Raw genomic sequence first — 15,009 nt, forward strand, 5'->3', positions numbered from 1 at the left:
AGCCCGAATAACAATACCACCTAGAATCCCCTCTGACAATCAGGTGAGAGTGAATACTGAAGCCATCCACAACACAACCCTCCGCGACACCTATAAGAGGGAAATGGATGCCGCAATAACCGCAGTCAACAGAGGACCTAGAGATGAAGCATCAACAAATGATCTTCACACTCACCTGAAGAACGTTATCATGGATACGGCCAGAAACATACTTGGCCCCAGCCGCAAAAGGAGTCGGAACGGCTGGTTTGACGATGAATGTAAGCTAGCAACGGAACGGAAGAATGCCGCATACCGAGTAATGTTGCATTCTCAAAGAACGCGGGGACGCGCAGAGACTTATCAAGAATTCCGTCGAGCGGAGAAGCGACTTCACAGACGGAAAAAGGAAGCCTGGGAGAACCAACAAGTCTGTGAGCTAGAAAAGTACAGGGAGCAACCGCACCAGGCGCGGAAGTTTTACCAACAAATCAGCAGGATGAAACCTTATACACCTCGATGCTCATCCTGCCGAGACAAAGAGGGAAATCTGATTTCCGACAGAATGGGCATATTAGAGCGATGGGCTGAGTACTTTGATGAGCTACTGAACAACCAGAATATCGGCGAGTTGGAGGTCCAGCCAACTGAAGACGACGGACAAATACTGCCACCACCAAGTTTAGGAGAAACAGTCCATGCAATTCATCGGCTAAAAAATCAGAAGTCGCCAGGAGCCGATGGAATTACAGCCGAATTGGTTAAATATGGAGGCGACCAGTTACACCAAGTGGTTCATCAACTTGCGCTCAAGGTATGGGACAGCGAATCAATGCCTGACGATTGGCAACGAGGCATTATCTGTCTCATACATAAAAAGGGAGATATCACACAGTGCAGCAATTATAGAGGTATCACGTTGCTGAGTACCATCTATAAGATATTTTCCACTATCTTACTAGGCCGGATAGCTCCATACGCCCAGAACATCATTGGCCCATACCAAAGAGGCTTCACTCCAGGCAAATCAGCAACAGATCAGATTTTCTCTGTGCGGCAAGCGATGGAAAAACTGTTGGAATATGGACAACAGTTGCACCATCTGTTCATCGACTTTAAAGCCGCCTATGATAGCATAGCCAGGGTAAAACTGTACACGGCGATGAGAGAATTCGGTATCCCGACGAAATTAATAAGACTGACTAGGCTGACCCTGACCAATGTGCGGGGCCAGATAAAAGCAGCAGGATCACTCTCAAGACCATTCGACATCAACAACGGTCTACGACAAAGGGATGCGCTATCATGCGTCCTCTTTAACCTGGCCCTCGAGAAAGTGATCCGTGATGCTGAGGTAAATGCAACAGGATCGATCCTCTTCAAGTCCACCCAACTACTGGCCGATGCTGACGATATCGACATCATGGGAAAAACGACCCGAGACGTACAAACTGCCTTCATCCAGATCGAGCAGGCGGCGCGAGATCTTGGGCTGCACATCAATGAAGACAAGACAAAATATATGGTGGCAACGTCAGCATCAAAGACGAATCAACCAACAACATCAAACCGCACTGGTCAAACACAAACACGAAGAAGAATAAGGATAGGAGAATACAACTTTGAGACCGTTGACAATTTCTCCTATCTAAGGTTGAAAATCACAACCGATAACAACTACGATGATGAAATCCGCGCACGGTTGTTGTCAGCCAACAGAGCCTATTTCAGCTTACAAAGACTGTTCCGCTCGAAACGTCTCACCATAGGGTCAAAGCTCTTACTGTACAAGACTATGATCTTGCCAGTCCTCATGTATTCCTCGGAAACTTGGATTCTTAGCAAGAAAAATTGCGAACTCTTGGCCGCGTTCGAGAGAAGAATCCTCCGAAGAATTTTTGGTCCTCTACATGAGGATGGACGATTCCGTAGCCTATACAATGACGAAATCTATGAGCGATACCATGACCGTCCGGTGGATAAAATCCGGCTCAATAGGTTACGCGGTGGGCGGGTCACTCAATCTGTATGGATGAGGATGATCCCACCCGGAAAGTCTATAAGGGCAATATCTATGGTAGAAAAAGAAGACGAGCAGACCCTGCCTAAGATGGAGCGATGGCGTAGGTCAGGACGCCGGACAGCTTTTAGGGATATCGAACTGGTAGACCTCGGCGAAAAACCGGGATGTCTGGAGTTCCTTATTAAGGCAGGCCTAGACCGGATACCGGTTGTTGCGCCGTTGATGATGATGATGATGATTCGGCTGCCAACGAGTTCAGCATAGTGCACCCCATAGCAAAATACAATTTACAGTTGCGCTGGTCAGAGGACCGTTAGATGCCGCAATGATTTCAAAAGCGTATACCGCATCATGGAAGAGCTTGCATGTAGTCGCAAATCTTTCAATGGTGCCGTGAAGAATGTTAACAGTCGACTTCTCATCCACGATAACGAGCAGCTCAAGAAGTGGAAAAACACTTCACCATGGTTCTTAATCGTATTACATCCGGCGAAGTTCTTCCTCTTGTGGATGAGATGGCTGGCCACCCTAACATGCGGGTACGGGCTGTTCTTCCAAAAAGAAGGGAAATCATTTCGAACATCAATACACTGAAACGGAGTAAACGCGTGAAAGAAGACGATGATCGTTAAAATTCCAAAGAAGGGCATCCGTTTTGAGTGTGAGAATTGGAGGGGTATCTACGTACTCTCTGCCGCTGATGAGGAAGCGGAATCCACGGAGCATTTCCTATGTGAATGCCCCGCCTATGGACGCATCAGGCATCAGATCTTTGGTGCCGATGTCCTCCAATTGCGACAGGTAGCATCACATCCACTAACGGAAATCCTGCGATACGTTAACGAATCCGGAATATTCCGTTAGACGGGGGAGGCGAGTACAATGGGCCAACACGGCCTGAGTGCTCAGAAGCTGTAGCTTCTCCCCCACCATACACACACACACACACTCTGCCGCCGCAAAAATAATAACGAAAATAATCCTGGATATGGATAGAAAGCTTGATCGACAGAGAGCAGGCTGATTTCCGCTTCGGTTCCTCGTGCATTCACCACACCAACACCCTACGGATCATTTTAGAACAGTGCCCGGTGTTTAGACCTCCCCTGCTGCTCTTCATCGATTTCGAGAAATCTGAAGTTGAAGTGCTCTATGCAGGAGGGGTATGCCGGAGAAACTAATAACCATTATTAAAGCCACATATAAGGGTGAAAGATCTCACGTGCTGCACTGTGGTAAAATCTCGAAGGGTTTTAAGGTCCAAAGGGGAGTTTGCGTCTTATCAACGGTATTATTTCTTTTTGTTACCGGTCGCGTTCTTCATCGCACTGGTCAAACGAAAACAATAAAGTTAAGAGACTACAACTTTAAGATGGTTGAAAATTTCTCCTATCTAGGGTCGAAAATCACAACCAATAACAGCTATCACGATGAAATCGACGCACGGTTGTTGGCTGCCAACGGAGCCGATTTCAGCTTACAAAAACTGTTTCGCTTGAAACATGTCACCATAGGGTCAAAGCACTTATTGTACAAGGCAATGATCTTGTTGGTCCTCATGTATTCCTCGGAAACCTGGGTTCTTAGCAAGAAAAATTGCGAACTCCTGGTCGCATTCGAGAGGAATCCTCTGAATTGTTGGCCCCCTACATGAGGATGGGCGATTCCGTAGCCTACATAACGACGAAATCTATGGGCCATACAACGATCGTTTGGTTGTGGATAAAATCCGGCTCAACAGGTTGCGGTGGGCGGGTCACCTAATCCGAATGGATGAGGTTGATCCAGCCCGAATAGTATATAAGGTAATATCTATGGTAGAAAAAGAAGACGAGGCAGACCCTGCTCACTTGAAACTTGCGGGAAGAGAGTGGTAATGATATCCCGCAACAAATCAGGGTTGGTGATTGGCGGTGAGCGTTCACTTTTTATTGATGCCATAACTGCCTTGCATGCACCTCCCCATCCGCTTTTTGTATCTTTTCAAGAACCTGCACCACCTTTTCTCGTGCATTTCCTACCGGCATCGCTTCCTGCAGAGGTGTTTCCTCGAACATTTCTTTATCATGTTTTTTGAATGTCCAACTCGATACTGCAGTTTTCTTGATTCGCTTTGCTCCTGTCGTACGCTCCATCTGGAAGATGATAGCCTGATAGTCACTGTGCATATATTTCTCGCTCAATTGCCATTGGAGATCCTTAGATAATGTATCGCTTACAAACGTAAGGTCTATCACCGATCCCATATTTCGTCTCCGAAAAGTATTGGCGCCGCCAATATTTGCCAGAACGACATTCAGACGTGAAAATACTTCGAGCAATATGCGGCCTCTAGCATTTATTTTGCGATTATCCCAATCTTCGGCACAAGCGTTAAAATCGCCAGCTATTAATATTGGGTTGTGGCGGTTTGCTTCGGAAACTAATTTTTCCACCATCAGTACGAATTCATCTAGCGTGAGGCTCGGCGCAGCGTAGCAGCTGAATATGTGAATGCCGCCTACCTTAGCTCGAGTGAATCCGTCTCTGGCCTATTGTTCGTATTTTCGATCGCTCGGTTTCCGTAAGTCCAGATTGCCGCTTTTCCGCTTCTGTCTGATACAAAGATACCACTGTGAAAGCCTTTGTAATATTCGCAGATAATGGCAGCGTCAATTTCTTTTTCCAGCACGCTTTGAGAGAGCAGTTTCCGAGCTCCTGGCAATGGTTTAAATTCAGCTGTAGGAACTTCATTTACGAAAAGCTGAAATCGCTTTCTTAAACGCCGGACATCTGTAACTACCTGTGATATGGTCGATGTTACTCTCCTGTGTTTCTCTGCTTAGCAGAAATTTGGGATTCCCATTGCATTCTCTGGCAATATGCCCTTTTTCTCCGCATCTTCGGCACAACTTAGATCTATCGTACTTGCTTGAACAGTTTCTCGAAATGTGTCCAAATTCCAGGCATTTGAAACATCTCTTTGGCGATATCTGTTCTCGCTGTCGACAGCTGACACAGCCGATGCGTATTTTGCCAACAGTAATAGCCTTTTTTGCTGGTTCGAATGATAAGGCTATTGTGGCCGTCTGAGTATCACCATATGTATTACGGAGTCTTATTACATTGGACTCAAGGATCGAATCTAGCCCAAATTGAGTCTGTAAGGCCTCGCAGATCTCTGCTTTTGTGATGATCTCATCTAGGTCCTTGCATTCGATCAGCATTAAATCTTGGCTCACCTCCGCCACTTTGTCCAGTGACGACTCGATATTCTTATGTAGATCGTGGGACTTACTCTCCCCTGGCCTAAACTCAAGGAGCAAATCGCCCTTCTGCGTGTGTCTTATACGGTTCCCGTGTTCACCAAGATCCAAGAAGGAACTGTTTGTTTTCACTTTCAGCGCATCGGGCCGCGGCCTCTTTTGTGGCCTACCTTTTTGCTCTACTTTAAACTCATCAGCACACTCCATAAACTGTGAGGAATCGTTTCATCTTTGTTTCTATATGTGTGCTCCAAAGAAGCACATCATCAACTCCAAGGTTTCTGGCAGAAGCACAAACTTTTTGGAAGGCACTCAGTCAGAAATCTCGTGACTGTCCACGAACACTCTCACCGTGTACATGTCTTTCAAGCTTCTTTCTTCAATCATAGAACCCAAGAAATGAAGAGCACACTCACTGAAATTGACTCGCTGATAAGTATGTTGGTTTTCACTTTGTGGGTATGGCTTTAATACACCCTCGCGAATCCGACATCCAATCATTCTCTTCAGAAATTTCAGCGAAAATGATGCTTCGCTAATTTATTTGAAGTTGGTCAGGTTTGAATAGTTTCTTTTCCTTTGGTGTGAAGGCCATATTAATTTTTTACCAAAAAGTAGGCCATTCATATATATGGTTGTTATTGGGTTGGGGTTTAAGAATATGCTCAAAGTTTTCCCTGCTTGTCGTAGCAGGCGATTCAAAAGAGAAAAAAATTGTGGGCAGCTTGCAAATTTTGAAACTCTACTGCCAGCGAATTTTCTACGACGCCTCGGACAGGCATTGGCTTCACGTCGAGGACCATTGGCTATTGAAAATGGACTATGATTAGTTGTTGGAATATACGCACGCTCCTCGGCAACGGCAGTGAGGGTCCTCGAATGCTCAATTTCTCTAACTCAAGTAGGAATAAAAACAACATAAGGTGGACATTCTGCTCGTAAGCACATTAAGATGGTGGGACTCTGGAGAGTACTCCTCTCCCTCTTCCTACATTTATGACAATGTGCTTTTGTACTCTGGAAAGCCAAGTGGTAGCAGATGCAAATCCGGTGTTAGGCTGTTTCTGAAGGCTACCGCAAGACGCGCTCCCTTGACCTGGTAATCGGTTTCTGACCAACTTCTGACTGCAAAATTCCGATCCAAGTTAACGGGAGAGGAAAAAATGCTTTCTACAGGCAATTACACGCAATTCAGGGAAGACTTTTTAAAAGTGAAATTATTATCATGATTGGGTGATCTGAATGCCAAGGTGGGCTCTGACAGCTTCTCACTCGGACATGGGGAAACACGGTTTTTGGCGACTGTAACGATAATGGTGGGAGGTTTATGGATTACTTCAACTTTCACCGCCTCGTCATTGGTGGCGCATTGTTTAAGCATAAGGCCTACCATAAGGTCAGCGGAATTTCAACTGACCGACACCATATAAGCAATTAAGTTGACTAGTTCGTGATTAGCAATTGATTTAGGAAGTGCGTAACAAAAAAAGGCGTTGACATTGGCCTCAAAAGGGATCATAATCTGATTATTATTCTGTTAAAGGAAAGTCGCACCACGTCTTTGAAGAATTATTGTGCCCCCTAATAATCTGACAGTCGCTTATGTTTGCTTGCGTGTTGTGTCTGTCACTTCTCGCAGGGGTGGAGAGCTATGACCCCCACAGTTCAGACGGCAGATATTCTGAGTAACCTGCCTGAGAATATAGATGAGCATTGAGCTGCCATCAAATAGCGAAGATTCCGCAAAATGCAATAATTTCAGAAGTGCATACCGCATTACAAAAGAGCTTATATGTGGTCACAAATCGTTCGATGGTCCCGTGAAGAACGATAACGGTCGACTTCTCATCCACAATGACGAGCAACTGAAGATGTGAAAAGGGCACAGTACATCCAATGGAGTTCCTCCTCTTGTGGATGAAACGGCTACCCACCGTAACATGAGGATACAGACTGCTCCTCCAAGAAGAAGAACAATTATTTCGGCCAGCAATCAACTCAAACGGAGTCAAGCTATTGAGCTTGACCGTCGCCCCACACAGTTATTTATCGCTGAACCTGCAGTTAGATTCGATACTTCCATTCATACAGGAATCTTGGGAAGGCGAGACTTTCCCAGATAATCGAAAAAGCTGATGTACGTTAAGGCCCGTTTTGAGGGTGACAATTGGAGGGGTATCTGCGTACTCCCTGCCGTCGTAAAGAAAATAGCTAAAACAATCCTGGAACGCATTGAAGAACATCTCGAAAACTTGATCGACAGAGAGCAAGCTGGTTTTCGCTCCGGGTCCTCCTGGATTGATCACATCAGTACTCTACGGATCATTTTGGCACAGTGAGCGGAGTTTAGATCTTCGCTTCACATGTTCTTCATCGATTTCGACGGTCGCTTGTTTCTTACCTGTACGAATAATTTCAAGTATTCTGTGAATCCCCTGATCATATACTAGAAAACGTTCAGGTGAAAGTTGTTAAAAATATAGAGTTAATATTCTTAGACAAACAAATTATAGTCATAAGGTTGGTACAAATTACTAGCGGTTTAAATTGAAGAAATCTCAAAACAGAGAACCTTTCTTACATGCCTAGTACACGTTTGTAGTTATCTATTTCTGATACTTTGCAATTACTTGCGAAATTATCTTAATGATAGATAAACGGACGAAGATAACAAAATTGGTAATATCTGCTTTAATTTTGTATGATGGTTGCGCCGCTGTAAATATATTAGTCGTAGCTGCGGCCATCTTCATGTGTATTTACATTTTCCATATGATGCCGCTGTCACCTTGAACGTCAGATGTATTCCGGGAAGTGGAAAATAAAGGCCGAGCTGAGCATGGAAACGTTCTTGAGCTGAGATTGAATAGTCGCCAGCCGCTCCCTAGTTTCCTTTGCTTTGTGCTTTGTTCACGCTGCAATTTCAATGCTGTGAGCAACGAAATTCTTAGGCTAGGCATTTTCTGTCAGGTAGGTGGTAACTTTCCACACCCAAAACATCTTTATGGCTCCTTATCAACCAATTTCTTATCAGCAGGTTATTCAATTTCCGATAACGGAGAGTAATCCAATCCCAATCAGAGTTTGAACCGGCTCAAAGGTGATTTTCGTATTAGCCAAACAGTTGTTGAGTACAAAGCGTTCTTGCAGGTCGGCGGGATAAGTTCGTTGAGAAACGAGGATAATGGATTTAAAGGAAGGAGGAAGGGTCCTAGCGTCCCATATCAATATGCTGTTCGGCAATAAGGAGCCCTGGCAGATCGCAGCCATCACAACTTCAACCATTCTCAGCCTGTTCTGGCTGTGGGACCTAATCAACCAAGATGAGGGTGAGTTCTGTCTCACGGTGAACGCCCATTTCGATTTGAGTTTACTATTCTAAGCCCCTAAACCTCCTCCTTGCGGTCTAACGTTGATTTTTTCCACAGATCTTTACATCAGAGCAAAGAAGAAATTCTTCAAACTTTCCCGAAAGATTCCCTACGTCCAGAAAAAGATCGACGAAGAAATAGGCAAGATCGCGAAAGGTTTCGAGGAAGATATCCAAAAGAGCAACGAAGGACTCGATTATTATCTCGACCTCCCACCCAAAGGTCTTACCAGAGGCGAAGTAATGGACGTCTTCGAAAAATATTCAAATCTGGGCCATTACAATTGGAAAAGCGGAAAGGTTTCGGGAGCAGTTTACGATTTCGACGAGAACATAGTCAACTTGGTAACCGAGGTCTACGGCAAGGCTTCGTACACAAACCCGCTGCACGCTGACGTTTTCCCTGGGATTTGTAAAATGGAAGCGGAAGTAGTGCGCATGGCGTGCAACCTATTTCAAGGTGGACCGGAAAGTTGTGGAGCTGTAAGTTGACCAAAGGAAATGTTTTGCATTTTTCTTATGGATGTTTTTGCGTTCCAGATGACCACTGGAGGGACTGAGTCGATTATTATGGCTGTGAAGGCTTTCCGCGATTATGCTCGTGATGTGAAAGGAATTACAAGGCCGAACATTGTGGCGCCAGTGACGGCTCACGTCGCTTTTAATAAGGCCGGCCTTTACTTTGGCGCCCACGTCCACTCGGTCAAACTGAATCCAGAGACGTACACTGTCGATATTAAGGCAATGGAACGAGCTATCAACAGGAACACAATCATGGTAAGCAGACAGTCGAATGGGGGTTTACGAATATACTCGAAAGTATTCGCTGCTTGTCCTAAAAGGCGACTAGAGGGATAAACCTTTTGTTATCGAAAACCGCTAAGTATTCGTTTCTGGATTGAGCGCACGTTCGCCGACAACAGCGTCGAAGATCTCCAGAATGCTCGGTTTCTCCAACTTGAGTGGGGATTCCAGCGATATAGCCCAGATACTCTGGGCCTAAGCGAAATAAGGTGGGGAAAATTTCCAGGGCACTTCACTCCCTCTTGCGGCTCTGAGCTATTTTACTTCGGGTAATCAAGTGGTATCAGACGCCAACCTGGTGTTGGATTGTTACTGACAGCAATTGCAAGGTGCACCCTCTTGACCTGGTAGCCGGTTTCTGACAGGATTCTGACTCCGAACCAGGTTAAGGAGCATCATAATTGTGCAGCGCTATGCACCAACGGAGATTTCCAATGTTTTAGGAAGGATGCTTTCTATTGGTTGGACAAATTCGCTTAAGGGGACATTTTGATTGTGATAGGTGATCTGAATTCCAAGATGGGTGAACGGTTGTAGGCTTTGTAACTTTCACCGTGTCGTCATCGGTTTCACACTTTTCGAGTACAGGGACTGCCCGAAGGCTAGTTGCATTTCGACTGATCGGCAGCGAACATCTAATCAAATAGGCCTTATCGCGTCTAGCAGAAGATTTAGGAGTTCTGAATGGGCGTCCTAGGTAGTAGCCTCGAAAAAGCTTCTCAGTGAAGAGCGAACCGCGAATGGCCGGTACACACTGGGAGTCCTCGGAGCCGTCGACAGCTTTCCGCCGACGTCGATGGGGTGATGTGAGTCTAGCTCTGCCAAGGTCGTAGTTGTGACGTGTATCAGGAGCCAGCCCCTTCGGGGCCCTGGTCGGGTAGTGTTGTTGCCTCGAGCGAGCGCTGATTCGTCCGTGATTTCCGGGATCAACTAAGCTTAGGCTCCCGAGGGTACACCCGTTCCTGACTATTCCGGCCCGCTCCCTTGCACACGATGCGGTAGTGAGTTTTCCATGGAGAATACACATAAATTAATAAAAGAAATCGACGAAACAACAGGGAATTAGGGAGAGCTGAGTGGCTGGAGGCAGCACAAAAATGCGTCATTCACAGCAGCGATCAGCGAAAGAGGCAGCGAGGGCTGACATACCCGATGTGACTCTGGGGCGCCCAAATGAAGAGACCGTGCGGAGATGGCAACTCCAGTATCTTGAAGCAGGTGCAAAAAGCTCAGTCTGAATCACTAGTCCTGAGCAGATGAATTCGGATACAAACCGAGTGCAAGTCCAAACGACCGTCCTAGCTAGAGCCGGAGAGGAAAGGCTCATCAAGAAATGCGTAGAAGTGGTGGAGCGTATGCGGTCGGCAACATCCCTCCAGAGGAACGTCAGCAAAGGCGTCAAAACGGGCTGATGGAACTGGAGGAACTATTGGATCGCACAGGCGAACGTGGAGAAGACGATTGCAGAGCAAAACCAGCCGCTGAGAACGCTGCTTGCGTCAAACGGACCGCAGGTAGCCCACTGCAAAGCGAACTGGTAAAAAGCGAAAAGAGGACGACGTGCTTGAGGGAGACTTTATCGAAGTAGTTTAAAGGGCCCAACAAAAGAAGGCGAAGAAAGAAAAAAGCAAACAACTGACGCCGCCTGAGATCCGTCTGTCCAAAGACAAGGAGGCTGCAAACCAAAAGCCAGTAGCAGAAAAGACAAGGAAACGAAGAAGGACTAGACCGTCGGCTCTGCTCATTAAGCCAAAGGAAGGCAAGACATTTGCGGAAGTCCTTAGTGAAATCCACTACAGGATGAAACCCGAAGACAATGGAGAAGAGGTGTCTTTCATACGGAAAACGAGGAGTGGTGGATTTCTCGTTGAACTGGGCCGGAAGACGTTTAGCAAGAGTACGTTCTGCGAAGTGCCCAAGGGGTTATTCGAGGAGAAGGCTCTTGTTTCCAGCCTAGAGCCCATCTGTTTTCTGGAAATCCGGAATCTTGACTGCCTCACAGAAAAGGGCGAAGTGGCAGCGGCGATAAGTCCAGAGGTAACTTGAGGCCAAAAGCTCGCCGTGGTGGAAGGCCCCGATCAATATGCGAGGAAACTCCTTAGCAGCGTGAGAATGCGGATAGCTCCCAACAAGTGCTACTGGTGTCTGGACTGTGGACACACGTCAGACGCTTGCAAGGGACCAGACAGGAGGACAGCATGTGGAGATGCATAGTAGTTCATCAAGCGAAGACCTGCAATGAAAGCGAAAGTTGCGTCCTCTGCAAGGATCCTGGCGCGTCTGATGAGAGCGTTGCACACACTACGGGTTAGGGACGATGTCCAATTTTCAGGATGAAATTGGAAATTGCAAATTAACATGCACCGGAGTGCACCCGCTCATGTTGTTAGAACGTTTGCTGGGGAAGCAAATGCCGATCTAGTGCTAATTAGCGTGCAATACAGGCACCCGGCCTCATGGCATCTCGACTTATCGGGCATCGCTGCCATGTAGGTTCGGGACGACGTTTGACTTCGTGTTCTTGCTGAAGGCCGAGTGAACGGGTTTGTCTGGATCCGATGTTTAGGGATAACGTTTTTTTAGCGTTTACCTGACGCCGAACGAGACGATGCAGGACTCTGGAGGACGCCGTTTTGAGCATGGGGGGACGAATCCTGGTAGCCGGTGATTTTAATGCAAGGGCCTTTGAATGTGGCAAACCTCGGTCAGGCTCCAGAGGGAAATGGATTCTGGAAATGGCGGCGAGAACGGGGCTCGTAGTTTTAAACACCGGATTCACGCCAACGTTTCGGCACCCAGACTATGAAGGAAGCATTCCTTAAGTGGTTGACGCTACTTGCCAACGAGCACCAACGCGATGCTGTGTGAAATGTCGAGAGGGTGAACATAGGGAAGTCAAATTCAGTGATGAACTTGATAACGACAGGGTCTTACCAGGGGTATACTGATACCATGTGAGCCGGAATAGCCCCTGAATTCACATACTTCAGTGAACTCCTGTTGTATATGCGTTCAGCTCGGTTGTTTTCGGTTGACCCCCTAGAGGGAGCTTCATGGAAGTTGTGGTTGCGTTCAAGCACGATACGTAAAACATGGTGATGGTTACTGTCATTTTCGTCTGTTCGCTGAAACATTATTAACACACATGTCAATGTGGTCGGAACAGAGCAGTAAATAATTTGCCCCTGACGATTAGGCTTTCAAGGCGCTATTTAATGCGTTTCAGGATTATTTTAGCGATTATCTTCCCGACAGCAGGTAGCATGCAAATATCCCAGTTGCAACACTCATGACCGGTATCCATTTTTCTGAATTTTACGGATCATTCCCTTCTTACACTTCCTAGGAAACATTTCAGATTTCTCCTGTAAGAATTAAGGTCGCTTCGCTTCCAAGTTTCCGTTGTCAAACAGGTCTGATAATGTCCTTTTTGTAATGTCTTTTCGTCCCTTCGGAGGCCGATGCCAGTACTCCTCTTGTTAACCATTTTCTTCTTCTTTTTCTTTAGCTTTTGTCCCGTTCATAAGCGGGGTCGGCTATTCGTGGTCGGTTTCGGCATTTGGCTCTATCCAATGCCTGATCTGGGTGCAATCCCGAGGCTTTTAAATCCCCATCCAGCATATCAAGCCATCGTTGTTTCGGCCTGCCTTTTGGTCGTTTACCATCGACTTCGATGTTCAAACCAGTCTTGGCAAGTGAATCCTCGTTAGCACAAATTGCACGACCATACCATCGAAGACGTCTCTATCGCAATTTTTCCACGATCGGTGCAATCCTATAACGATCGCGGATATCCTCATTTTGGATGTGTTCAAAACGTGTCACGCCACTAGTCCAACGCAACATCTTCGTCTCCATTACCGCAAGACGCCGTTCATTGTCTTTTATAGTCGGCCAACACTCAGAACTATAGAGATCGGCAGGACGGACGATATTGCGGTAAATTTGAAATATAAGACGTTCGCTGATACGTCGATCACAAAGAACACTAGTTGTGGAATGCCACTTCATCCAAGTTGCCTTAACGCCTGACGCACTGTCATTACGTAGTTCTCGATTGGCTCAGAGCATTAACCCGAGATATTTAAATCGATAAGTTCTGGGTAGGTTACTGCCTTTGACAGGACTAAGCGATTTAAATATCTCAACTCAATGCTATCAGCCAATGGAGAACTGCGTTATGCTCTTGACATAGGGAAACACAAAACCTTTTATACCTGAAGCGTCAAGCTTCCGGTTTGCCGACTTGTTATAATTGTCCACTATAATTTCCTTTTTAATTATTTCGGTTGCTCTTGCATTTTCACTAAAAATCTGTATAATTTAGTTAGTTGGATCTGCACCCAATTTCCCATACGGAACCGTAGATGATATTGAAGCAATCGCCAAACTCGGAAAGAAATACAACATTCCTGTACACGTCGACGCCTGTCTAGGAGGTTTCCTAGTTGTGTTCATGAAACGGGCTGGTTACACCTTGCGACCGTTTGATTTTAGCGTTGATGGTGTCACAAGCATTTCAGCGGATCCTCATAAGTACGGATATACTCCAAAGGGGGCATCCCTCGTTCTTTATTCCGACAAGAAATACCGTCGCTACCAATACACCGTGACAACTGATTGGCCAGGTGGTGTTTACGGATCTCCTTCAGTGAATGGATCCAGAGCCGGAGGAATTATTGCTGCTTGTTGGGCCACCTTGTTGTCGTTTGGATTAGAAGGTTATGTGGAGGCTACCAAGAACATAGTTGATACCACGAAATATATTGAGCAAGGGTATGCAATGAATTTAGTTCCTTTAAGTCATCTTAATTTTATCGTATTCCATGTTTAGATTGCGAAAGATCGATAATATCTTTATATATGGAACACCAGCGGTAAGCGTGGTTGGAATTGGTTCGAAAAAATTCGACATTTACCGATTGTCGCAATTACTAGCAGAGCGGGGATGGCATTTGAATGCCCTGCAGTTTCCTCCAGGGTTTGTATTTTATTTTGTGGAAAACTTATGACTCTTAAATGAATTAATTAAGCCTTTAGTTGTGTGCATAACATCAATATTTCACAATAAATCATTTTATTTTTACTAATACGCTGGCATTGCAGAATTCATATATGTGTTACACGATTACATACTCATGCTGGCGTGGCAGATCGTTTTGTGAATGATGTTCGCGAATGTGTTGCAGAAGTAATGAAAGCTCCCACCGCACCTGCCGAGGGAAAGGTAAAACTCCACTAATTAAATGTGAATGGCTTCCAATAAATTGTTTCCTCCTTTTCAGATGGCAATTTACGGCGTAGCACAGAGCGTCCCTGATCGATCATTAGTCGATGAGTTTACGAGGTTGTATATTGACTCGACGTACTACACTCCACCAGCGAAATAATTCCACTGCATTGTTCCGCTCGTTTTTGTTACTGTTCATATTTGTATATGTGATTTGTTGCTAATAATATACATACATTGCATTTCTGTGACTACCATCAAAGTGATCATAATGTTTCGTTAATAATCTTTCTAGAGAAACTACATTCTGTTTTGTATTCGAAAATACAGTAATTGAGTCTATAAGAACAATTGTTTT

The 15,009-nt window shown here is 45.6% G+C and overlaps 1 protein-coding gene across 2 annotated transcripts; it reads left to right on the forward strand.

Annotated features, from left to right (window-relative positions):
• The first annotated feature begins 8,037 nt into the window (after positions 1–8,037).
• LOC119657367 (sphingosine-1-phosphate lyase) lies at positions 8,038–14,999 on the forward strand. 2 transcript variants are annotated; one of them, XM_038064251.1, is made up of 9 exons: positions 8,038–8,217; positions 8,282–8,347; positions 8,398–8,576; positions 8,676–9,100; positions 9,158–9,394; positions 13,749–14,197; positions 14,256–14,402; positions 14,528–14,648; positions 14,707–14,999. In XM_038064251.1, the coding sequence occupies exons 3-9, from the start codon at positions 8,432–8,434 to the stop codon at positions 14,809–14,811; spliced, it is 1,629 nt and encodes a 542-aa protein (XP_037920179.1). In that variant the 5' UTR covers positions 8,038–8,217; positions 8,282–8,347; positions 8,398–8,431; the 3' UTR covers positions 14,812–14,999. The 2 variants fall into 2 exon arrangements, with proteins under 2 accessions (XP_037920179.1, XP_037920178.1); XM_038064250.1 differs by having other exon boundaries at positions 8,285–8,347.
• The last annotated feature ends 10 nt before the right edge of the window (positions 15,000–15,009 follow it).

Source organism: Hermetia illucens, chromosome 5 (assembly GCF_905115235.1).
Source record: "Hermetia illucens chromosome 5, iHerIll2.2.curated.20191125, whole genome shotgun sequence".
NCBI classification, from domain to species: domain Eukaryota; kingdom Metazoa; phylum Arthropoda; class Insecta; order Diptera; family Stratiomyidae; genus Hermetia; species Hermetia illucens.